The sequence below is a fragment of the Echinops telfairi genome, unplaced genomic scaffold (assembly GCF_000313985.2).
Source record: "Echinops telfairi isolate 266 unplaced genomic scaffold, ASM31398v2 ScPeMD7_12;HRSCAF=54, whole genome shotgun sequence".
Classification (NCBI taxonomy): Eukaryota; Metazoa; Chordata; class Mammalia; order Afrosoricida; family Tenrecidae; genus Echinops; species Echinops telfairi.
Genome location: NW_022103909.1, coordinates 9,505,851 through 9,533,229, shown reverse-complemented (window position 1 = coordinate 9,533,229; position 27,379 = coordinate 9,505,851). Strand labels below are relative to the sequence as shown.

General features: G+C 40.2%; 1 protein-coding gene across 1 annotated transcript in view; it reads right to left on the bottom strand.

Annotated features, from left to right (window-relative positions):
* The window catches only part of NELL2 (neural EGFL like 2), a 438,054-nt gene that overhangs the window by 212,044 nt on the left and 198,631 nt on the right, over positions 1–27,379 (bottom strand). Inside the window, exons 10-12 of the mRNA XM_013006940.2 lie at positions 25,394–25,485; positions 21,183–21,285; positions 4,825–4,953 (exon numbers count right to left, since the gene is read on the bottom strand). Of these exons, the coding sequence (XP_012862394.1) occupies positions 4,825–4,953; positions 21,183–21,285; positions 25,394–25,485 (324 nt within the window). The remainder of the gene's footprint in view (positions 1–4,824; positions 4,954–21,182; positions 21,286–25,393; positions 25,486–27,379) is intronic.

The window sequence follows — 27,379 nt, the reverse complement described above, 5'->3', positions numbered from 1 at the left end:
ATGCTCAGCCTTCATTTGGGTTTCAGTAATTCCTCTCGGTTACATTGCCCTTGATTAACCCCTAGCAGGCCTTTTACACCTCCTCGCCACTGATCTTGGATCAATTGTGATTCCCTTGCCCCTGGGTTTGTTAACACCATGGAGGAATCTCATTTTAAAAAGCCTGGCAACCTACTTCTAAAATATCAGCTCCTGCAAATCCCATGGCACATGTTCTACAGTAACACATATATGGTCTCCATGAGTCAGAACTGACTTGGCAATAGCTGGTTGAACTAATATCCCAAGTGCTACGAATAAAACATTCACTCTCTCAATCAAAAGTCAACAAGTATTTTCAAAACAATTGAGGATTACATATTTTAAAATAATTTTAAATATCATAAATTTGCCATTCTTTCAATGTAATGTCATCAAGAAGAGAAAACAGCTATTATGTATTACACATAAGCTGAAAGTAAAATCTCAGTGATCTAGCCTTGATGATTAAACTAATTTTAAAAGATGTTAATTAAAATATTTCACATAAAACATAACTTTATCTAAATGTCTGCCTTCTTCCTTTTCCACTTCTCAATAAATGACAAGACCATTCACATTCACATATTGCTCCAGCTCTGAAGCTTGATTCTGTTGATCTCCTCTCTATCCTCCCTCCACAATAAACCATCTGCCATTGCTTCTACTTTCAGAACGCAGTATACTATGTCGCGTCCTCTTAATAGCCCCTATTACCTTCCCAGTCCAAGTCACCGACATCTTTCCCTAATGTACTGCAATAGCCTTCCAATTGCTCTTGCTATTTAAGCCTTTTGTTCTCTATGTACACCTAAGTCTGTAGTTCATCTACACATTACTCAAAGTTATCTCTTTCAATACAAAGCTCTCATTTTCAGTAGTCTAATGTTGCTGTAGTAGCTGTGTACCATCCCGTCAATTCTAAATTATGACCACTCTATATGAAAGCGTAGACCTGCCCATTTGCCTACTTTAGTCAAAAATCCTTATAGGCGTCCTACATTTAGATGATTCTGTCTAATTATCTAATTACATTCTCTGACTCATGAATCTACTCCACAATGCTACCCTGATTCCCTGAAAGGAAGACAGATCCTGAATATAAGACCTACTTACAGTTTTGCCTCTCACTGAAATATAAGGCACCCCCCTGAAAATAAAACCTCCCCCCAAATAAGGCCCCCTGAAACTACTGTAACTCTGGACTCTGGACCGTAGTAGGGGTGCCACCACACAGCTGCTGGCCGCAGCACAGCCGGAGCAGACAGGAAGTACGAGATCTCTTTTAATAAAACAATAAACAATAAATGTGTACCGTATTCTTCTTCATGGAAAAATAAGACATCCCCTGAAAATAAGACCTAGCACATCTTTGAGAGCAAAAATTAATATAAGACACTGTCTTATTTTCGGGGAAACAGGGTATCTTTTCTTTTCCCAGAACACATTAAGCAAATACGTTCTCTGCTCTACCATCGTGCAAGGAAGATAGCTTATTTTCTAGATGTAAAAGTCCACATGTGGAGAAATTTTGACCCATGATGAACCATACCATCATAGCCATCAATGCATGATGTAGATACTGTAAATGAGAAAATGTGAGACTTTTTTGAAAAGATAATATTTAGGTGAGATTTTAGTCATAGAGGGTCATGTGGAGGGTCAAAATTTCATGTCCAACCAGTCCTTGTGAACATAACCTTAACTGGAGATAGTCTCATTGCAGATGTAATCAATCAATCAAGAGGAGGCTATTCTGGGTTAGAAAGGGCTTTTGATTCAATGACTGGGGTCCTTATAAAGAGAAAGGAAGAGCACACAAAGGCAGAGGCTGCATTTGACGTGATGTATATACAAACCAAGGAACTGCCAGGACAGACCCTCACAACAGTAACAGACCCTCCATGCCAGCTAGCAACCACCCGGCAAATGCTAGGAAAGGAACAGGCAGGAGAAAGACCCCACTTACAGCCTTTCCATTTGCTGTTTCCCGTTGGGAATGCTCTATTCCAGATCTGCCCTGCCTTCCAGTGATTTCCTTGCCAATGAGTCTCAGATAAACTGGTACCGTCCCGAGGAGGCTGTCCATGGCCACGCCACATAAATACATCTTCGACCAAGCTCTATCCTATCATCTTGCTTCATTTTCTTCCTCTTTCTTCCTTCCTATTTATCACTACCTAAACTAATATTATCAACTTCTATACTTATCCACTTCTTGTCTGTCTTTCCTGCCAGAATCTTAGCTCCTGGGAACAAGAACCTAATCAGTGTGGTTCATCATTCACTGCCCATTACCTGGAAAAGTGTTTGGTACATATAAAGGTAGATAACCCAACAAGCATGGCAATCACGGGTTTATTTACTAATCTGTAGGGAACCAGTCCCCATGGATTTCAATACAGGTTTGTAAGTAAACACCAGTAAGTCCATGAAGACCTGCTATAGGAATTATAAATTGAAACAAATTGTGATTCTGTAGAAAGGTTCTGTGGTGTTGAAAGAAAGATACATACCAATCACATGCAGAAACAGAAGTACAGAATAATGTGATGGAAAATTGTGAAATTGGTGACTACAGATTAATAAGTAAGTAAAGGTAAGTACAAGTACATTCTTGCCTTGCTTACTGGATAATCAATCATTGGGTACATAGTAAATGCTCACTCATCTTTTCTTTCATGAGTGTACATATTTAGCAACAGCAAAAAAATCAGCAGCTCAGACTATAAACAATGCTCATAAAATTAAAATGAAAAAAAAAAAAAGAACAGAAATCACTAAGATTTTATTAAAACAAAAAGATCAAAAGTATGAAGCGATTCTTTCTTGGTAAAACCCGCACATGAGTCACTCCACTTCTGTCAGCAGTGTTGGCATCTCTCTAACCCTTCTCCAAGAATTCAGAACTCTTGGGTAGACACCATCTCAAAATGGCAATTTTGGATACTACAGGGACTCAAACCATGCTCTTTTTAAACATTCATCGAGTTTGGTGACCAGGGGCAAGATCAGGCTTTCGGGTGGATAAGATAAGGGTTTCCAATGAGTTGGTCCTAAGACAGCTCTTACTACCCTCGAAGATCGTGCAGGTGAATTGGGGTGAGAAGAACAAAAAAATTCCTTGGTGGAACTTTCTAATCTTTATCTCACCAAGACAGCTTTCATATTCTTAAAAGTCCTTCCTAACAAGCCCCCCTGATTGTCCTGTATCCATCAAGAAGATTTATCGAGATAGCCCCTTGGGAATGCTACAAGACAGTGACCATAACCTTCTGAACCGACAGAGCACTGAATCTACCTGACCCAGCAGATGCCTTTGGAAGGAACTGTCTGATTGGATCTTTTTGTTGAAAGCACCCAAAAGAGACTACAAGTGTATTTCTGAAAGAACTTGTCTGCAACTCTCCACCGATTCCAGAGATGTATCCAAACATGTTTTGTTTAGAATAAACTCATGCATGTATGAACTGGAATTCTGGTCACAAAAAGTGTTTATGTTGTAGCACACAAATTCATATGATGTAATTTCACATTATGAACATGAATGATATCTTTGGGGCTCACTATATATTGGCTATCACAAACATTATAATGAAGATGCATTATTTTATGTATAAAGTCTAACTCTACATTGGATGAATAAAAATCATTATATAAAAATCCATTTCTTTGAGGTACTATTTCACAATGAAGATTTTTTTTTTCACAATGAGGGATCTTAAAGAAATCTGCCCTGTAGACTGGGATGTGAGGAAGTCATGTGCTTTCACTTTATCAGAGAATAATTCCAGCAAAAAGAAATGGCCTCTTTCAGACTGACTGAGACAAAGGAAAACTTTGATCCAAAGGTCAATTTAAAAATGGGTATTGATTTTGAAGGCAGAGAATGTATGTTTTGAAAAAGGACACAAAGGGAATTAGTTTCTAGAGTCAACATTCCTCCTGCGGCAAAATAAAGGCTGCGTGTTTAAACCTGGCATTGTTGTCTCCACGGACCCAGGGAACACACTGGATTCATGGAAGAGGTAGTCTAGAATTCTCCTACTCCCCCAAATTTCCAAATGGCACAAGCCTGCTGTCATTAGTGGTAAGATGCACTAGTATGTAAAGTGCTCAGCGCTGTAGTGATACAGTCATAGGGGATGATTCAAACCCATGCTTCAGCAAATTTATGAATTACCATATGTCGTAAGCCTTGAGGGTCTTCATGAATGGTTCAAAGCCCTGATACTGGCAAATGCCAATGGCCTGCTCACTGTATTTGGACTGTTTCCAGGAGGTAATAAAGCATGTTATGACTCTTAAAAATATCTAGGGTATTATTTATTTTTTCCACTAGAGGTATTTACTAAATACCACAGCACATAACTACGACCACTGAGGTTACTCACTGTAACAAAGAAAAATAGCAGTGGACACTTCATCTTCCAGTTAATTGACTGCCTTTGTTATACAACATTGTCTGGAAAGATCTAACTACGATTCTAAGTGCAAGCCACAGTAATCATGTCAATATGTGAGCTATCCCAGTATCTAATTATGAAAAAAGGAAGCAATTTCACAATGGAAGTATTGTTCTAATTCAAGAAACCAACCATATTAACTTATTACTCTGACATATAGCAGATATCTGAAAAACTGTAATTTGAAAGATAATTATTTTTAGCTGATTAATATGCTTCAAATTAAATTCACTGCATTTAATGGGCCCATCAACTTGACAACCTTGGAAATTAATAAATTTTGCATGCAGTAATCCTAGGAAATTTATACAGCTGAGCTACACATCATTACAAGGATTACCTTCACAGTAAGCATTGTCCTCTCGGAGGGCCCGGAAACCATCCTGGCAGCTGCAAACAGCCCTGTCATTCAGATTTCTGCAGACAGAGTTCTCCATGCAGGTATGCCTTTCAGAGCAAAAGTCATATCCTGAAAGAAAAAATATTAAGTTACATGAAACCATAGCAAAACAAATAACCTTCATCTATTTAATATCTTCCTTTGACTCTGAAGCTATTTTCCCTCTATATGGTTAATTTTAAGTTAACATCTTCACTGAACACTTACAGAATCACATGCTATGTATGAGCACCAAAATTCTTCATGTTTAACTGAATTAGTACTTCACGTTAATTGTACATCTTCTTAAGTTCTGATTTTGTCCATGCTACCTAGACCCTGGATCCCTGGTGACGTAGTGGTGACAGGTTGGGCTGTGAACTCCAAGTCGCCAGCTGCTCCTCCTCAGAAGAGGACCACCATGTGCAGTTACAGCGCTGCAAGCCCAAGGCGGCCGTCCTGCCTTGCCCTTCAGGGTTGCTGTCAGTCAGCACCCACCGCATGGCAGTGCGTTGCCTTTCGGAGTCACTAAGATGCTAACTATAGTCTTTCATATATGTGGAATAAGGATTCCAGTCCAAAACGAATTTTAAAAAGAGAAAAACAGAATGAGGAGGGTTGGAGCAGAGACACCAAACCCATCTGGAGACAAGGGGACACCCCCTCACAGAAGGGTCACAAGGAAGGGCTGAGTCATCCAGGGTGCAGTACAGCACCGATGAAACGCACAGGATTCCTCTGGGTCTCTGAGCTTTCCTCAGCCCCACTGTCCTGACCCCACCCCTGCCTTTCACTGCGGGCTAGACCGGAGCATGCACACGGGTACAGATAAGAGCTAAGAGCTCAGGACACACGAATCCAGGAACAGGAAAGGGAGTAGATGCCAGGAGGGGAGGGGGGAGGTGGGGAGAGGAGGGGAGGAAGAAAGGAACTGATCTCAATGATCAACAGATACTCCCCCACCCCCAGCGGGACAAACAATAGAAACCATGGGGGAAGGGAGGCAGTGGTTGGTGTAAGATATGAAAATAATAATCATATTTAATTTATCAAGGGGTCACCAGTATGGGGGAGAGGGACAAAAGAGGAGCTGATGATAAGGGCTCAATAGAAAGTAAACGTTTAGAAAATAATCACGGCAGCATAGGTTCAAATATTCTTGATACAATTGATGTATGGGTTGTTGTAAGAGCTGTAAGAGCCCCCCAAAATGATCTTTTAATAAATAAACAAAATAAAATTTAAAATATATATTTTTAAATATATATTTTTTAATGAGAAAAACAGTATCATGAGAAGGTAATCTGAGAGTTAGTGGTAGAACATTATCTGGAACTATGCGGAATAGGGACCAGGCCAGATGAAATGCTACATTGAAGAAAGGAAACAGACCGCTTAGCATGCTTTAAAATCACGTCCTCTTACAAAAACTTTTTTAAAGAGTTAAAAAGTGAAAACTACATTATTTTAAACTAATTTTTCTATGGACAGCTGCAGGGCAAAACATGGCCACTTACAAGAAGCCGGCATTTTTAGGAATAACAGATTTCACAGATTCCTGAGCCTTTACGAGAGAGAAGAACAATAGAGCGTGTCATGAACAGTGACACCAATCAGGTGCAATTTCCCCAGACCTCGTTTCCTGTCTGACCCTCTTGTTCAAAGATCACACTAAGATGCTGAAATGAAAAGCTCGAATACAGGAATCCATATTTAATGGAGATTGCCTGATTATACATCATTCGAGCATTTTAAAACTGCCTGATGCATAAGTTATCTATCTGGTTTTACACTGTGTAATGAATTACTATTTAAGTCTTTATATAAAAGAAAAGAGGGCTAGGGGAATTTATTTCATGTTGCATAGAATAAACTCAATTGCTTAAAGCCAAGGAAAGAGCGTAGTGAGACAAATTAGAGGATGGAACCTCTGAGGTGGTTTAATTTACTTGGGGACCAAATTACTATAGAACACTGGCTCAGTGGCAATCGTCTCAGCTATGCTGTGATGATCCAATTGACTCTCGCACCCCTCAAGGGTTGCTGTCCATGTATCCAAGCTGACTATTATGAATTCTACTCCACAGTTGAAATAGCTCCCATGAATTGAAACTATAAAGCAGTGGTTCTCAACCTGTGGGTCGTGACCCCTGTGGGGGTCGAAGGACCCTTTCACAGGGCTCACCCAATTCATAACAGTAGCAATATTACAGTGATGAAGTAGCAGTGAAAATGATTTTATGGTTGGGGGAGTCACTACAACGTGAGGAACTGTATGAAAGGGTCGTGGCGTGAGGAAGGTTGAGAACTGCTGCATAAAGGACAGTAATGTCCCACTGAAACAATTCAACAAGATTTAAAAACAGCCATGCTCCTAAAATGTCATCATGGCATGACAAGAAAAAAAATTCGTGATTTCTACAAAAGCAAAATAAACTAGAACAGAGGCCGGCGAAGACCATCAAAATGCAGCGTCTGTAACTGTACTGAAATCACTAGGCAACTTCTCTCTCGACAACATTCTTCACGCTCCAAACGCTCCTGTTTACCACTGAACATTCAGAAGTAAAATGTTCGTTCTGAAGATGACAAGCTAAAAATGCACTCTCCAAGTCTTTTTATTTCCTTCTATAAGTAGCTAAATTGAGACCACATTTCTTACAATGAACTTCATTGCTTTTTTTTTGCTTTTTTTTACAATACCCGAGGGGGATGCTTTCAGCTAAAAAGCCATCGTCACGCTCCCAATAGCTCAGCACATTATCAAAACTTTCAATAAGCACTTTATACTTACTCTAAATTAAGACAAATTTCCAAAAACGAAGCAGGAAGAAATTTGGCCTGCTTTGTAAAATACACAGAGACTCCAGAAATCATGTTCTCACACCATGCTAAGTCTCTGTATGACATTACCTATAAAGTGTCCAACAACTTTTAGGCAACTGTGACTGAAATGTCATCCAGGGTGCAGTCTTGCTCCTCTTTCGTGGATTTATCATTTCAAAACTATCGCTCAGCTTTTCACCTTGCTACATTTTCTCTTCTCTCAATTGTCAGACGTCTCATATCACCTCTGCCCTCTGCCACCTCTGTGAAGAGAATCACGTCCATAGCTGCCTCATTAATGGCGGGTTCACTCACCTCCGCATCAAGAATCCTCCAACATCAGACAGTAGTGGGATGTGCCTATTTTCCTTTATGTTGTATCAAGCATGCTTTTATTAACCAAAAGACTTAAGTGAAGTTTCCAATTAATCACATTTTAATTTACTCTTAAGAAATTATCAAATAATAATTTTGATTTATTCTCTCAACAAGTAAATGGATTGACTTGCTTAGGTGGTTTTGTTGTTTGGATACAAAATGCCAGTCAAAAGGCTAACTAATGATGGCTACCAAACTGATATTTGATTAAAGTAAGTTGCTTTTCATCTATAGGGAATATTTAAAAAATAAACCATAGGATGGATTGGCAATAAGCCACATTCCTGTCACCTTTATAATTATATTTCCATTCATCTGTGGTTAGCTTGTGCAGTTGAAAGACCTGGGCTTGCAACCCATCTCTGCACTTATTAGCTAGCGACCTCCTAGCTGTGTAAGTTAATTAACCTTGCTAAGCCTTTGGATTTTCCTACCTGTAAAATTAGGATATCTGTCTTACAAAAATGTGAGGTTCAAATGAGATCACCGAGTGAAAAGCACAGTAAATATAGTCTTTGTTAATAATGACTATGACAAGAATAGTAATAATAACCTACAAAGTAAATATATTGGGCTTTATATTACAGGGAAAAAATTCAAACAGGCAAATGGATAGAGCAAGTCTATCTCATAGCAATCCTCCTTTTAGTTTCTCCTTTATTTACATACATATATATGTGCATTTTATTCATTCTTGTATGTTTTCTATTGTGACTTAGGTGAAGAGTCACAGAGCATTTAACAATTTTCATACGCCTTTTGTTTCAACTCACTCCTCAATATGCAGTCAGTATCCCACTTTTTACCAGTGTTTCCTGTTTCCTGTTTCCTGTTTCTATTCTTCTTCTTTCCTGGGCAAATGCTTCAATGGATGATTTTTTTTATCACAGAGGTGAGGTGATTTTTCTAACACCCTGACCTGAGGGTGACTAAAAGCTATAGACTTGGGTTTTCCATCATTTTCTATCCAATCAATAAGACCTCTCTGTTTTATGATCTTAAATTATGTTCCATTTTCATTCCCCTGCCACCCACCCCTCAAGGGCCTTCTACTGTGATCCCTCTCAGCACATCTGAGAGTGGGAGTTAGGCATTATACAGTACTCCTGGCCACAGGTGTGCAGATGGATGTGTGCATGATCCATCAGTCCATTGGACTAATTGTGTCCGCGCATCTTTGGATTTTCACCCATCTTCTTTCCTTCAGACAGAGCCAGAGAGCGGTATTTACACCAGTCACTCTTCACCCGAGAAAGAATACGCCATTATCTTTGACCTTGGCATCCCTTACAAAGGTGGTCCTGAGCCCTCAGTCCCAGACGCACTCATTCAAGGTGTGTGTTTATATCTAATAAGCTTTCATAAATTTGTTCCCTTTTTCAAATTTGGATTTTATTACTTGAGATCCTTAGATCGCACAGGCTGTTGTTCTACTTCCTGTGGACATAATTGATCACTCATTTAGATGGTTGCTTGTTTAAAAAAAGCATTTAAAACCCCAGATTTTTCCAATCTGGTTTCTTCACCAGTGTTAGGCTAGGATGTCGACCGAAACAAGTCCAGGGGCATTCATATAAAGAGCTTTATATCAAGAAGTACTTACGTATATACTTGAGTATAAGCTGACCCAAATATCAGCCGAGGCACCTACTTTTTTTTACCACAAAAACTGGATTAAAAATGTGCTGAAAAACTCAGCTTATACACGGGTATATACGGTATAGATCAAGAAGGCATTCCAGCCCAGGCCAATTCAAGTCCATTAGTTCAATGTTCATCCTTAAGTGCCTTTTCACACTCATGGAGGCACATGCCAGTGACACAGAATGGCGAACCAAGAAGATCACAGGGTCCCAGTGAAGGAGAAGGCAAAGTGGCAGAGAGAGAGTCGGTTCCCAGAGTCCCTCACTCGAATACTAAAGGCTGTACCCCCAAGGAGGTGTCACCCAGCTACCATTCGATTGTCCGATTTGGCTACATCCCTAGCCAGGAGTGTCTAGTTGACATAAAACCATCCAACCCCAACCACCTCCCTTTGCTATAGCTCCCGTAATTCGGTTGTCCTCATTCGGATTGCGTCCCTGGTGAATTCCCAATGAGCCCAGCCTAGGAAGGTTAAAAGTCCTTATATCAGACAAAATGCATCATAAAATGGATTTTAGCAGCTTTATATTGGCTGGAATGTAACACTTTGTAACTTGATCTGTCTCTGGACCTAATATAAATTTAATGTAAATTTTGAATATTCTCCCACTTTCTCTCAGATCGAGGTGTTTGCTTGTTTTATAAGGTCATTGTTGCTGGGTCCTTGTTTGCTGTTTGTCCTGGTTTTATATTTTTCTCTGTATAGAGAAAGGAGGATAGGAGGAATTAAGAAGACAGTTGATTGATGATTGGTTGGGGTCTTTGAAAGGGAGGGTGGGGTGTCTTTCTCAATGGGTACAAGAAGGAAAAAGAAGGTTCCAAAGTTGATTGTAGTGATGATTGCACAACCCTTCTTTATATGATTGAACTATTGAATTGTGTGATACGCTAATTATAGCTCAATGAAATTTATAAGCACCTATTCTTTTCAGTGGGAAAAAAGAGTCATACTTTGGTAAATTATTCACCCTATTGTATGTCTTGGTACATATAGGAAAATGGACTAATCCTTCACAAGATGAAGCCACAACAATCACTGCATTCTACTATCGTAGACACAATAATTGTTCACGTCAGGACATGCGATCTAGTTCAGGCTAAGAAAGTACATTGAAATTCAATTCTGAAACTTTTATTCCTTATCTGAGGATATTGAATCCCCCCCCCACCTACCTGAGTGTCATAATGCTGTGAATATAACACTGTCAGTGATCTACTTTCAAACACACAACACACTGCCTTCAAGTCGATTCTGACAGTGACCTTATGTTAGGTTTTTCAAGGCTGTAAATCTCTATGGGAGCAGAAAGCTACATCTTTGTCGCATAGAGATGCTAGTAGGTTCAAACCACTAGCCTTAAGGTTCATAGTCTGAGGCAAAATCCACTAAGCCACAAAGGATCTTTTAAAAAAAGCATAGAGCCTAAAATAAAATCAATTCAAAGAAGCCAAACAGAGATGCTCGATAAAGAGCCAGAGATCAGAACTGAGCTTCACCACAAGCCAGTTTACCCTCCATTAAAGAATTGATCTATTATGACAGCAAGTCTGTCAATGACCCTGCAAAATAATATAAACTTTTATTAAACAAAAAAATCAAAATATGAAGCTATTATGTCTTAATATAGCCTCCATCTAGGGCTATATGCTTGAAGGCTATATTCTTTCTAACCCTTCCCCAAAGATTTGTGTTCTGATTTACACCATGTCAGTTTTGGCATCCTTTAGATGCCTGCTAAATGTTCCTTTTAAATGTTCTCAGCGTTTGGAGAAACAGAAGGTTTAAAGTAGAAAATTCGGACTCAACAATGGACAGCCATTGCTACATTCAAAGAATCAGCAGGTAGATGCATTGCCAGAAAAAAAAAAAAAAACCTTTGTGGCAATTTCTCCAGCTCTTTTCTTTTTTTTTTAACCCCAACAGTTTTATTGGTGTATCATTTACTCAGCCTTTATATTATCAATGCAGTTTTGAATTTTCTTAAACTTTCCTTATAATACCCCGCCCCCCATGATCATTTTATGTCCCTCGACAAAAATCTATCTAGATTATCCTTTTGAAATACACAAAAACCATAGCTATAACCTTCTGACCTGATCTTCCTGCCTTGAATTTAATTGATCCAGCAGATTCTGCTCTCGATTGGACCCCTTATTTTTAAGGCACCATAAGACAAACCCATCACTGGGAATCTTTGTCTGCAGCCATCTATAGATCGTCAAGACTAGTTTCAACAGGGTTTTGTTTGAAATCAACCTATGCATAGATGAACTGAAATATTTGAAGCAATAGTACTTTTTGACTCAGTGTCCTATTGATCATGTATTGTTTGCGAGAGCAGTGGGGAAGGCAGGAGTCTATCTGACCTCTCTGGCTTCCCTATTGCTCCAAGAAAGAAGTCAGATAAGCCTCCCATCTTCCTTTACCGATTGTGACAGCAACCATCCCTGACTCACTACAACATCCTACTTCTGGGCTGTGTTTGATATCACAGCCCAACGACGACAAAGGTTTTGTCGTGATGTGTTGGCTTGCAGGCCTGCTCCTGAGGTTATTTGGGGCACTGTTTGAGGAAATTGTGTTACATAGACTGCATCAGCTCAGGTTGCTTAGATGTTGTATTCCACTGTCTTTTCAGCTATTAAGCTAACTTATTAATTTATCATCCTAGTTTTAAATATGAGAAGAATTTAGACCCACAAATTGCAGGATAAGATAGAAGCAGGTAGGAAATATTTTATTAAGAATTCTGTATTATGGAACTTTAAGGGAAGCTGTCCATGGACCCATGGTGATTAGTTGGTTATACACTGAGGCTATTATAAAGTCAGTGGCTCAAAGGCTAGCTCGTGAAGTATAACTTGACATAAAAACTTAGTACAGCAGAAAGTACTTTAAGTAATGCCAGTGTGTACTTCTTCAATCTCAGTCTAGCTAACACTGCATTCAAGTAACCTGATTTGTTTATGAGTGAGCAGATGGAAGGGTTGTTATATGGTATATGTTCTGCATGTCAAACAGTAGAACTAATAAAGAGAAAACTGGTGCCAATTTTGAATCAGCAAGTCAAATATACCCCAAAACAAGTCAACATTTGAGGCAGCAAAATATGTGTAGGCCAATGAATTCATGGCAGTGGCCACACAGAACTCAGATAATGCAATTAAGGAGGGTTATTGGGGCTTCCCACAGTTTCCCACAGGCCAGGATTAGAAAACAGCAACACCTCAGCCACATGGCCCCTTGGCCTCTACTGCAATTAGCCAGAAAGCCCATCTGCTGCTCTGCCTCAGTCTCAGACTCATTTGCTCCTCCTTTCTGTTTCATTAGCTCCTTCCCGGAGTCTCTGGTGGCTTGGGGTGTGGCCTCTGTCATTTCAGACAGCAATCTCCAATGTGTGCCACTTCCAACAGTCCTGATTTCTTCCTCTGCTCTTATTTCAAAGATAGCTCATTTTCATAGCCATAGAGGTGGTACCACATGCCCTATTAGCATAGTCCCACCCAATCATTTGGGAGAAATTACAGACTTGGATAGAAAAGCCATACTAAGAAACTCTACCACATGCTTAAGCCAGTTGATGGGATTTTCAATCACTTTCACCTAAGATAATACAAATTTATCTCAAACACAAACTCACTGCTGCCTAGTCTATTGTAACTCAGATACCCTATAGGACAGGCTAAAAATGTCACTTCTGGTTTCTGAGATTTTTAAATCTTCATAGAAGTAGACAGCCTCATCTTTCTTCTGCAGAGCTGCTGGTGGGCTCTAACTGCAGGTAGTGTGTAGTCACGGTAACCCCCAAGGCTCCATGAATTTATTGAGGTGACGATTAATGATGATAGGATCTCCCAAAGTGTGGTTCATGCACATGGATGAACATATATAAATTAGTAATGGTGCGTCATTCAATGTGCAGAAGAAATATATTAACCTAAATCACTCCATCATTTCATGGATACCATTGTGCAGGCATGAAACTAAATTGAAAATGTGATCTAATACTAGGCTTAAAAATATATCTAACTAAATAGCATTATCAGTAACACATAGCAAAAATCATGAATGTGATCACTGAATAATTTGGAAAACTTTGAATTCTCCAAAAGTTGGTCGCGAAGGAGCTATAGCACTCACTGTCATGGTGTAATTTGGTATACGCTTTCTTGGAAGGGCTCTCACCTTGGCGGGGCAGGGGGTAGAGATATGAAACAAAAAACTCTTGCTAAACTGCTTCTGACAACCTACTATTGAAGATAGATGGCTTCACGGTACCTAGAAAACAGAATCGGCTGGATTTAATTTGGTGCCTAGTGATTTGGGGTCTTTATTTCTGTCCACAGCTTGGTTTCCAGCCACTAACTGAGCCTCTACTTGAAAGGTCACCACTTTAATCTCATGTTCTGCTCTATAGGGAATATTTACTCAAGGGCGTTGGACAACTTACTTTTGTAAAGGTTTAAATGAGCACAGCGTCTGGAACACCAGCAAAGCAGGCCTGGAAACCCAAGGCTCATTTTACTAGAAGTGACTCAGCCACAAATTAGTGTGAGCTGACTCAACATGTAAGCCTCAAGAAATTGATGTGTTTATTTTATTTTCCAAAGGCACAGCATGGCAGAAAATTGTGTCTTTATTTTGCATCTCTGAAGTTAGAAATTAAAATAATCTTACCCTCAAATGGTGCTGAATGCTAAAGAAGGGCCAATTTTCCAATTTTCACTTGAGCTTTCTCTATACCAGTAGTTCTCAATCCTGGTTCCCCCAAATAATCAACTCGCTCATGGTCTGCTCTTCCTTGTTGTTACTCCGCTTTCTTAGGCATGTGAAGGCTGGAGTTGTTTTTAGAGAGTCATGCCAATGGCTCATCTCTTATCAATTATACCAGAATCTCGGTTTTTCAAGACTACAAAGTTGTTTAATATAAGACAATATGGGGGTGGATAGTTTTTCTATTTCCAAACTTGCTTTTTGTAAAATACCAACTTATTTTTTAAAAAGAAATGGAATGGATGAAGTATGCACAATTTGACCAGAGAATGTTTTTGATACATGCTATAACATACAATTTTTTGCAGCAATAAGAAGGACCCAAAAATGTGTGTCCGGTGAAACATATATATGCATATATGCAAAGATATATATGTAAGCATACCTATCAGCTCAACTCAACTTCCTGCCATCGAGTTGATGCTGATCCATCCTGACACTCATAGGGCAAGTTTCAAAGGTACCTCAGGCTACATGTTTAGGGGTTCCTCTAGTCTCTACTAGTCCACATTTGAATACTACCTGGACACTTCTAATAAATTAAAAATAAAAGCTGAAAATTTTAAACACGGCACCCAGCTATGTTGGCCCTATTTCCTCTCATTTTATTTGGGCTGTCTTGTGACTATTTTGACCAACGTCGTATGGAAAGCAAAGTGATGAAATTTCAGTTCTAGATCTACACGTTTACGAATTCTACACAATTTATGAAATCTGACTGTCCAGCTGTAGAGACCCCAGGAAGACATCCTGCGGGGCTGAGGAGAGGAAGGGCAGGCAGAAGGTGGACCAGCCGTGCCCAGTCCTCTGGGTGTCCACACGGAGGCACTCTGCCTAAAAGCAAGGCCATCTTGAACTTTCAGCACGTGATGGAGCTCAATGTCGTAGACCACCTGAGATCAATTCTAAGTGATGTGATAGAAAAAAATGAAAAAGAGCCATGACAACCTCTTAGGAATATTTAAAAGCTATTCCCCTAAACTACTTCAGTAGAATCAGGCAAGTACTATAGTTGGTTGTGACATAGGGGAAAAAAAAGATATGTATTTAATGCATTTTCTGGTGCAGAACCACTTGATTGTCAATCTTCTGAAAGAACTAATATGTCATATAGATACTCTATACCAATCAAGGTGAATATAATTTCTCTATTATAAAACGAATGCAAAGAAACATACACAAAATCATCACTATAGTACATTGTGTGGTGTGTGTGAGAGAGAGACAGAGAGAACAGAAGAGTAAATGATAGGGAGAGAGAGAGAGAGATTTGGATGAATGTGTACAGAGTAAACTGGTTTTCCATCCACCTCTGCACACATATTTTGCATAACGATACTTACTGCAATCCCCACCAGGTAAGAGCCCTCTTCCCACTTCTTCTCTGGCTTCCCCAGTTCCACTCAGCCTTTTTCCTATGTTCTCTTGCCTTCTAAGCTTTACCCCTGGGCGAACGCTTCCCTTTGGTATATTGCTGACTTGTTTTAAGCAGGCTCCAGGGAGTGTGTTTTTCCTTACAGCCTTTCTACTGTGGGGCTGGAAGTCGAGCCTCATGGACAAGGTCAGTTCCAGGTTTGCGAAGTGTGACAGTGGCTCCACCAGGCCCTTTCAGACCATTATGTCTGGACTTTTATTGTTGTTGTTCGATATTTCACTCCCACTGAATCCAGGACTTTGGATGGAATAGCTTTCAGAAAGGTTGACAATAGTAGGCAGACACCATCTAGTTCTGGTCTCATGGTCATGGAGGATGGGGTTCACATAGTCCATTAGGTCCATGAACTAACTGTTACCATGTACCTCTAGTTTACTTCAGCCTGCTTTGTTCCCAACAGGGAAACGTCAATAATTGCACCCGATGTAGCAGATCACAAACTTCTAAGATGACAGTTGCTACTCACCAAAGTAGGATGCAGACTATGTATTGTCTTTGTGGACTAGACTAAGCCAACTGAATTCGGTGTCTCCTGATAGAATAGGCATAAACTCCCAGGTCCAGTGACCCATTCCCTCTAAGCGTTTGGTGACGGCTCATAAGTTTACGTAACTTCATCCCTGCCGCAATGTAATTACCTAAATAGAAATGTCATTTTTCAAACTGATAGATACTTGTGGATCTAGTCCTGTTCACCCTAGTGGCATTGTCGGGTAAGCACTGGACTTCTAAACACAAGCTAGTTCACTCACCAAACGCTGCTCCAGGAAAAGCTGCCATCGCAGGAACCCTCCACGGGGTTGCTGTGAGTTGGGATCACTCAGATGATCGTGGGATTGGAGCTTTTTGCTTTTGCTTTTTGTGTTTTTAGTCCTATTTGCCTACCTATATCTATTGAGCATATGTTTAATTATGGCACTAACATGTTTATTCCCTTAAAATTCCAGTGATGTGCTTTATTGTTCATAGCATCTGAGAACTACTCCATAATCACTTCTTACATGACTTCATGAATCCAAATGTCCATAGATGTCCTATTATGGATTTATCAAAGTTATCAAACACTGACTATTTTGCAGGAACTATTCTGGGTATCCAGTGTGAATAAAGTAGATATGGTACATATTAGCCCTGGATTTATGAAGTTTATAGTAGCTATAGAAGAGACCAAAAGTAAGGCGTGTGTTTGCAGGAGGCGGGTGTATTAGCTTTTGAAGGAAATACAGTGGTTGAAATGATAGCGACCCAGAGAGTATGGGAAAGCAGCTAGTTAGAAAGAATAGCACAGAAGAGTCCTCTAGCTGAGTTGTTCTGAATGTCTAGCTCTCAAATTGTGATCTCTAATAAAACGGTTGCTTCTGCACTGAATGCAGTGAAGTGAAATGAGTGAGTCTGGTCTTCCAGCTGTCATCTGTAACTTCTACCAAATGAACGGAAGAAACACGCAGATGAAGTGTATGGGACTCTGAAGGGGAGATTTTCCCGCTTTGCAATGAGCCATCTCAGAAGCTGGAAGGCAGGTGGTCATTGTTTGGTGCCATCAAATCAGCTCCAACCCATAGCAACTGTGCGCACAACAGAACGCAGCACTGCACAGTCCTGCGCCATCCTCATAACTGTTCTTATCCCTGAGCCCATTGATGCAATCGATATGTCAATCCATCTTGGCAATCCATTCTTTTATGCCGCCCCTCCACTTTCTCAAACATGATGTCCTTCTCCAAGGACTGGTCTCTTTTGACGACATGTCCAAAGTATATAAGGCAAAGTCTTGCCATCCTTACATGTCCACGGAGCACTCTGGCTTTACTTCATTCAATGCAGATCAATTCATCTTTTTAGCAGTCCATAGTACTTTCAATATTCTTCTTCAGCACAATTCAAATGCATTGGTTCCTCTCTGTTCTTTCCTATTCAATGTCCAACCTTCGCAGGCATATGAGGCAACTGAAAATACCGTGGCTTGGGTCAGGGGTACCTTAGTCCTCAAAGTAGCATTCTTGTTCTTCAATACACTAAAAAAGTCTTGTGCAGCTGATTGACCTAATACGATACATCTTTTGATCTCTGGACTACTGCAGCAGGGTGGACTGGAAGAGACCTTGAGACCATCGACAAAGAACAGCCATGAGTGGAGGAGCAAGGGCTTTGAACTACAAGCCACTTACACGTGAAGCAGCTGGCAGAGGCGAGTGGCAAGCTGCGCAGCTCACAGAAAAGTAAAGCTGAAGGTCCTTGGGTAGGAAGCTGGCTTGGGAATGAGGTGTCCTTTGGGCATGTATTAGTGTGGGCAGAGATTTGTGATACTTGCCAGAGGGGGTAGAAGCCAAATGACCTTGTGGCTGAGAGGCAAAGGGGCATCAAACCACACAATCGTGAATTCTGTCTGAGTTCTGGGGGTGGCCACTGAAAGAGGTTATTGGCTCCAGCAGAGAAGGCCAGTGCAATGAGAGGGACAATTGGTCTCAGCAGAACTGGCAAGGGAGGTTAGATTGTGGAGGCACATGTGGCCACATTTCACTTAGTTTCAGAGTAGCACACGATGCAGCAACAGATAACCTACTATTCAAATCGTGGCAAAAACATGTACTGAGGTGGTAATCTGGCATTTTGTTATATGACATGGCCATTGTCAATTTTCACATAATACCAATTTTTGCCTGATGATATGATCTTTGGAACCTCCCTGTGTGGGTAAATGAGAAAGGGTATAATCCATGCTTTAAATTCTTAAATCCCAAAAGAGCAGTTCAAGAGCCTTTAATGGTAGGATCTATTGGCTCCTGAGGTGGCCCATTACAATCTTGCCTAGATTTAATTTTACTGTTTTCTTTTTACCCCCAACAGTTTTATTTGGCACATAATGCACATATCATACAATTCAATGGTTATGTCACATCCACAAGAGTGGTACAATCATTGCCACAATCAGTTTTAGAACATTTTCTTCCTTCTTGTACGCATGGTTATTAGCTCCCCATTTCTCCCAACCTCCCGTGCCATGCCCATAAAAAGCCATTAAGCCACCTACTGTCTCTATAGCTTTATCTATCCTGGATTTCTGACAAAATAATAATTTATAAGTTATCAGAAGTTCAGGGGGCAGTGAGGCAAGGGGAAAAAATGAGCTGATGCCAGGGGCTTAAGTGGAGAGCAAGTGTTTTGAGAATGATGAGGACAATGAATGTACAAATGTGCTTTACACAATTGATGTATGCATGGATTGTGATAGGAGTTGTATGGGCCCCTAATAAAATTATTATTTTTAAAAGCTAACAACAATAACAAAGTAAAAGAGGGATAAACCTCAATTGAAAAGAAAGTAGAAACTACTGAAAACTAGAACATATATATAGTGTTTACTTATGTTTAACTAAAAACCTTCTATAAAGTACTGTGATAATTAGGTTCATTGTGCCAACCTGGCCGATAGGAACATGTGGGATGAATCAGGTCACAGTTTGATTGGAGGGCAGAGATGAATGTCTCTGCAAGACCCACCCCCTTTCTTGCTCTCGGGGGATCGGAGCATGCTAGAGCACATGTGCTGCTGCTGTAGCTAGTTCTCTGCCTCAGCCTGTAAGCTACAGTACCTGTGGTCCAGGGCAACCAATCGGTATTGTCACTAGAATCTGAGGCTCCTTCAAGACCTGCTGTTGGTGCGTACATCACTTGAGCGAGGCTGGTGGATACCATTGCCTTGCATTGCTTGAATGCGATATCCCATTGGGGTCTGTCTTGCTAAGCTCCCGAGCTACTGACCACTCTAGGTTGGTAACCACCCTAATGCTTGCTGCCTTAGAGCAGACTCTGCCTGCCTTGCCCAAGACAGGACTCCACTGTCTGCTTCCTTGACCTTGCAACGCAGGAGGCAGCCCACGTGAGTTGAAGGACTTCCAGTATATTAACTCTTCCATGAAAGAGAGTAGAACTGAACTTTCTGCACTGCTGTGTGGACTAATAGTCCTTCTCACTGTATAAGCTTATCCTATTACATATATACACACACAGTATATACTCATGCTTTACAGCACATTTTTAATGTAGTTTTTGTGGTAAAATTAGGTGCCTTGGCTGATATTCAGGTCAGCCTATACTCAAGCATATACAGTATATAAACTAGTAAGTGTCCTGCTTTCGTTTCTATAGAGAACCCTTCCTAACACAAGAACCTTCTGTATAAGAGTTCTTGACCTATCATCACAAAGATTACACAGAGCAAACAATGCATAGGTGATGGCTGCTGTCTTTCCAGTAGACAACTTGGCTGTGAGAGAGGGAGAGGTGAGTAGAAAAAAGAGGACTTGAAGTAGTCATCGTGGAAAGAATGATGGTAAACAAAAGTGAAATTAATAGCAACCCCAACCTATTGCCAAGCAACAGACTATCAATAAAATAAACACGAGTATTGTGAACACTCATCCGCAACGTTGTGCTCCCTCCGAACAAGCACACAGAGAGTCGAAGACAGAGATCTTGAGTCGCAGGGAGGGCTACGTCGCTGAGCTGAGACGGGGAGCACAGGTTTAAATTCAGTGCAATAAAGATGCCATCATTTTCTACTGTACCCCAGGTCCAATAGGCAAAATTAAGCACATGGGAATGCCGTTAGAAAAATGTTATTAATCTTAGGAGATCATTTGAATATAGAAATTTATATTTTAATGCCAATTTGCCAGCCTCCTAAAATGATTTGAGTGCATGTTTTGTGAGCTCCTGTGTGGTCAGCCCCAGAGAGCACGCCTGTGCACAATGAGGTGATAGACCGGTGAGCCACAAGGACTGCTGTTTCAGGAGATTGCCAGACCTCTCGTCCCAGGCTTTCTTTGTCTGGAAACTTCAGACACCTGCTCAGCATCATAGCTGACATGCAAACTTCCACTAATACACAGATGGTGGCAGCACATGAGTGACATTGGCTGAATATCAAATCCAAGCATTCAACATTTAAAAAAAAAAAAAAGCAAACTCACCCCACTGAGGCAATTCCAACTAATTTCCACCCTATGAGACAAGGTAGAACTGACACCTGGGCTGCTGACGCTGTAACTCTTTACAGGGGTAGAAAGCCTTGTCTTTCTTCTGCAGAACAGCTGGTGGTCTCAAATGTCTCAGCCTAAGATTAGCAACAAAGGGGGGCACTACTACTCCACCAGAGATCATCTTTTATTCCACATCAATTATGCGAACACCACCATTGAATATGCATGTCCCACATGCATGTGCATAAACCTCACCCACAAAAAGAGAATGAAATCTTACCTTTACAAACCTTGCAACAGCTATGAGACAAGGTGATCTGCTGAGATTCTGGACAGTCCAACACTGGACAGGCGGAACTCTCGATGAGTTTCATGGTCTGATCCTGTGGGGTAAAAGCAAAGAAAGGTTTCGAATTTCAGACTCAGAGTTGACTCATGTTTCCAGATCCCAGATGTGAAAATTTCAATTCTCAGAACTTCTACACAGGCCAAGGGCGCACTCCTGACATGAAACCAAAACTGGCCGAATTGTCCCCCACAGAGCAGCAGCGCTGAGAATGACGGCCAGCCCTGCAGTCAGGGCTACCATGTGCCAAGCATCCGGGTAATCCGAGGAAATTTGGATGGCTTTGTGCACGTTTTCAAATCCAAATGGAAACTGTGGCAAAAATACAGCTTGACTTAGTTCTACAGCTTACTGAGAAAAATAATTTTTTAAAATACGGGTTTAAAAAAACCACCACCACACCGTGACCATTCCCAAGTTTTCTAAACTATTCTAAAGAGATTCTCAGAGGACCCTGCTATGGGTCACTAGGAAAAATGAAAGCAAGCTCCATGTGTCTCTCGTGAAAGGTTTGCTACCGTATCCTCAAAATAGTACTATAGTATTGCAAGCAAAACTAAACAAAATTGTTCTCAAGGAGAAATCAAACAGAAAATACTTTTCTAATCACTGTACAGTAGCCCTACCCAAGACACAGGCAATCAACTTGTCAACCATCACTCCCCAATCTCTTTAGAACAGGGGTTGTCGATCTTATGTGTTGGTGGTGGTGGTGGTGGTGGTGTTAGGTGCCAGCATGGCAGCTCTGCCCAGAGTGACAGCACGTACAACAGCACAAAGCATGACCTGGTCCCACGCCATCCTCACATCTGTTCTCATGTTGGGGTCACTGCGTCAAGTTCTCTCGTTGAGAACCTTCCTACTTTCCTTTTATTTTAAATCATTTTACTGGGGGCTCATACAACTCTTATCACAATCCATACATACATCCATTGTGTCAAGCACATTTGTACATTTGTTGCCATCATCATTCTCAAAACATTTGCTTTCTACTTGAGTTCTTGGTATCAGCTCCTCATTTTTTCCCCTCATCCCCCAACCCTTCCTCCAACACAAATCCTTGATAATTTATAAATTATTATTTTTTCATATCTTACTCTGTCCAATGTCTCCCTCCACCTACTTTTCTGTTGTCCATCCCCCAGGGAGGGGGTTATATGTAGATCATTGTGATCGGTTTCCCCTTCCTCCTCCACCTTCCCTTTCCCCTCCTGGTATCGCTACACTCATTATTGGTCCTGAGGGGTTTATCTGTCCTGCATTCCCTGTGTTTCCAGCTCTGATCTGTACCAGTGTACATCCTCTGCCCTAGCCAGATTTGTAAAATAAAATTGGGATCATGATAGTAGGGGGTAGGGGAGGAAGTATTAAAGAACGAGAGGAAAGTTGTGTGTTTCATTGATGCTATACTGCACTCTGACTGGCTCCTCTCCTCCCTGCAACTCTTCTATAACGGGATGTCCAGTTGTCTACAAGCTTCCCCTTTTTCACTACCCCTCTACTAAGCAAGAGGTTCTTCGGGGACTGATCTCTCCTGACGACATGTCCGAACTACGTGAAAACGAAGTCTTGCCATCCTTGCCTCCAAGAAGCATTCTGGTTGCACTTCTTCCGAGAGAGACTTGTTTGTTTATTTGGCATTCAGTGATATTTGAAACATTCTTTGAAAGCACCATCCTTCAAATGCATTGATTGTTCTTCAGTCTTCCTTATTCAGTGTCTAGCTTTCATATGCATATTATGTTTACCAGTACATAAATAATAAATAACTCTTGGAACTTTCAGCCTTCTATTTTAGCTACTACACAGTAGTCTAGATTTGGGGGATGTCATTTCTATTACGTACTGTTTTCATGCATCTACTTTGTTACAGATTTATTTATGTAAGAGACCTTCTTCAAAATCACAATCCGTGGTGCAGAAAGTGTCAAGAGACATGGATATAGTGGCAGAGACTTAGCGACAGTAAACAGTGCCCAGGAACAATCTCTAACACCTCCAACACCCCAGCCCCCTTCCCCCAACCCCTATACCCCAGTTTTAAATCCTTTCATCCCCTTCCCCACAAGCTTCCTGGGAGATTCGGGGAGAAACTGCTAGAATTCTACAACTTCAGCTCTGGTTTTAGTGGGTGGTACATTTGAAGACTAGATGGATTAACGGGTCTTCCTTGTAGGTGTAGAGAAATTGTATAGATCATGAAATGTTCTTTTTGAGGATTAATGTGACATTTCATTTAAATCTATCATTCCCAGTATAGTCAGCCATGATCACCTGGTTCAAAATGGCCAATACCCAATCCATGTTGCCTGGGATTTCATACTAATGCCTGGAATTTCAATCCTTATGTGTCTATCTCATTTTAGAAACTCCCATTTTTCCTAAATTCACACGTTATACATTCTATGTTCCAGTTATTAATGAATATTTTTACCTTTTTATCTCCTTCCCAGTTGTGTGTTATCAGCAAATGGAGGCTCCTAAAGCTCTGCCCCGCCCCCACCCCAAGTCACTGAGTTTGACTCTGCTTCGTAGAGCAAGTCATTCACGCATCTTCTTCTGAGTGCCTTCAACCTGAGGGGCTCATCTTCCAGCACTGCATCTGATGACGCCCTCCTGTTACTCATGCAGCTCTGTGGCTAATCCCTCTGAAAGACGATTCCTTCTTTCTAGTCTGTTTTCAGTCTGGATGCTCCACAGAAACCTGTTCACCGCGAGTGACCCTGATGGGATTTGAAATGCCAGTAGCATAGCTTCCGGCACAGGAGGAACACACAAGGCAGCATCGTATGACAAAATGATGAGTTGTGGTGTGCTTCTCTAGAGAAGCCTACAAAAGATGCCTTCAGTTTCTTGATTGTGCTAAAATAATATAATCTATTGTAATAGTCTGCATAATTGATATATATGAAAGTAGGTTCAAAACCCATCTGAGGGAGACATTTAAAGAGTAAAATTAAGTATCAAATATAAATGAACCCCTAAGGCAGAAATCTTATATAACTTCAGTTTCATTCAGCTATAATAAAGTTGAAATAGTTTCTATTCTAAAATATAGGAAATGTTCTAAATAGCATTTAGTTTTTTAATTAGTAAATCAAGGAGATCACAATAGCTTCAGAAGTATACATCATGAGACCATGGGCCTCTATCAGCTTTCAAACATGGAATGAACTCACGCACGCAGATCAAATTCCAGCCAAACAACAGGCAGGCCTATATAAAGTGAACAGGGAACTAGAATGGTGTAGTGGGTTAAGTTTGGGCTACTAATCATAAGTTCAACGGTTCAAATCCACTAACGGCTCTCTGTGAGAAAGATAAGGTTTTCTTAAGCCCATAGAGGAAACTCTACTCTGTTCTACAGGATCATTAGGAGTTCTTCGAGGCTGAGTGAGCAATAAAGTGAACGATAATACCATGAAGCCTTGCATTCCTTAGACATCAGTCATGCAAGATCTAAAAGGGCAGCATTCACCCGGAGCGGGAAGTTCAGAACACAGGGGAAAAGGAAGACAGGACAGAGAGGAAGTAGGGCTGTTGCATTATGGGAGCTGCATTCAGGTCCATGAAATAAAATGTGCATAATTATTGAATGGAAAATCAATATGCTCTGTAAACTTTCATTCAAATTGAAATAAAAAGTTTAAAAAATGAAAACAAGAGATCATGGCAAGTAAATTTATAAGGACTATTCTGTGATATAATTCAAAATACTTCTAGTAAAGAGCTAATTTTTATCAGGTAATTTTTATACTTTAATTAAACTGAGTTATCGCTCCCACTTTGATCAAAGCCAGGAGTGGCAATGAGCTGGGTCAAAATAATAAGTGACAATGAATGGGGTGAAATTTCTTCACAACAGCAAACTAGCATCATATATAAATTTGGAAAATGGAAGACAATTTCATAGAAACTATTTTGACAAAAAATCAGTTTGTATTCAAGGGGATATTACTTTACAACAATCAATTTATATGTTTGCAAATAATAATGGGGATTAATTTACATTTTAATTGTAGTTAATATTTTAATCTTCTATGCCTTCAAGTTTGAAAATGTTTTGCAAGGGTGCGATTTCACAGAAATGATTACTGTCTTTATAAACCTGAAATGATTTTTGAAGTAGCCATAAGTTTCCTTACCTTGCACTCATAGAGGACACACACTCCAGAGGAGGAATAGACTGTATTTCTTTCTCCTTCAAAGTAGGTCCGTCCTTGAAATTGGCATATTGCTTTAGAATAAAAAGAATAAAAACATTTATCTTTATTAGGAAAAATAATGTACAGATGTTCAGATTACTGGTAACAGTAATTCAAATGTTCCAATGAGTTTGAAAGGCTCTAAACCTAAATTCAATCTATTGTAAAGCATGTGTAGTTTCAAGAGTTACTGCCATGCCCATAAAGCTCAGAAAGTAAAATAAGGTGCAAAAAAGGATATTAGACCCTAAAAAAGTAATTCCAGTAAACTTACTAGAGACCTGGCATATACTGTCCCCATAAGGAGCCTGCTCCCTAAGCATTTAGGCAGGTGCTTAAGGAAGCAATAAATCAAGGTCCGTACAAGTGTGAGAAATGTTTATTTTGGATGTACCATTACATAATTTTAAAATATAAAACTAGAATGAAGTTAGTTCACATTCCACTTACTTATAAGTTTTATATTTTGTGCATTATTTTATATCCAAATATATATGTGTGAGTCAGGAGCCTGATAGAGCATGGGTAAGCACTTGACTGCTATCATAAAGGTTGGGAATTCAAATAAAAGAGGAGCATCCTCCAAAGATGAGCTCGCACTGTGGCTACAAGGGACTCCAGCATAAAAACAGCCGGGATGATGGTGCAGGATCCAACAGCGTTTCACTCTATTGTGCCTGGGGTTGTATGAGTCAGACCCAAGTCAAAGGCACAGAACAGGACCAATACTCTGCACGAGACAGATGTGGCAGTCTGTGGCATAAAAAGGATAGCCGGGGAAATCGGTGGGGCTGTTCTACACTGTCACACAGGGTCACTATGAGAAGCAATTCAACAGCAGTGGGTTTTGCCTTAGTTTTTGTTTTGTTTTGTTTTTACTTATGGGTTTAAAAACTAATTGCTGTAGAATAAAGTCTGACTCTCGGCAACCCCATGTGCCAGAATAGAACTGTGCTACATAAGATTTGTAGTGACCAACTTCATGGAAATACATTGCCTGACCTTTTTTGCCAAAGAGCTTCTGGGTGGATTGGAACCTCCAACCTTCCAGTTAGTAGCCTAACCTGTAATGGCTTTTCCCACACAGGGGCATATAAGTTAGAACATTTGAGTTATGGTGTTGAAAGTTCTTATTCTGGTTCTGCTTTGGTTTCATCCCAATTACATGATATTTTAAAATATAATCACATTCAGTGTGGGAAAACACCATTTTTTTTAAGATGCTCCTGGAATCATTGATTCATGATTCCACATTTATTTAGGTAATCCTAGTATGCCAATTAAATCATTAATCTACACATGCATTCAACAGCTTTTTGTTTACAACCTTCATGGGTGGGAAAAAACACCATTTTAATGAGTGGAAATCCATACACAGTATCAAATAACTTTTCTCTGAATTTTGTAAGATATTTATAATTCCCAACCTTTAGCCCACAGAAATTCTTTAGTGGTTTTCAAATAAAAGTTTCACATATTAAAGTTGACTCATCCTCTAAACAAAACCGATTTATCCTGAAGCTACTGAAGCTTAGCCTTCAAGCCTCTTCTGTTGCTTAAACAACTCTGAAGACCCGGAACTACCTTTCATGATTGTCATCACATAGTATTTTCTTTTGAAAGTACGGAAAATACAGTATGGGATTCAGCACCCCACAGCATCTAGACCCATTTTGAGCTAATTACTTCAAATGATGGGGAAAGCGGTTCTCTCATATGGGAACCTGAACACAGTCAGGCAGTTTGTTAGATTAATAACCTTCCCCACCTTTTTTTAAACCACACGTATTTTACATCATGATAAATGGAGAAAAGACTAAAGTGATTGTATTAGTCTGGGTACTTTAGAGAAACAAATCCACAGAGACTCATGTAAAAGAGTTTTATATAAAGGTTAACTGTGCATCAAGAAAACATCCCAACCCA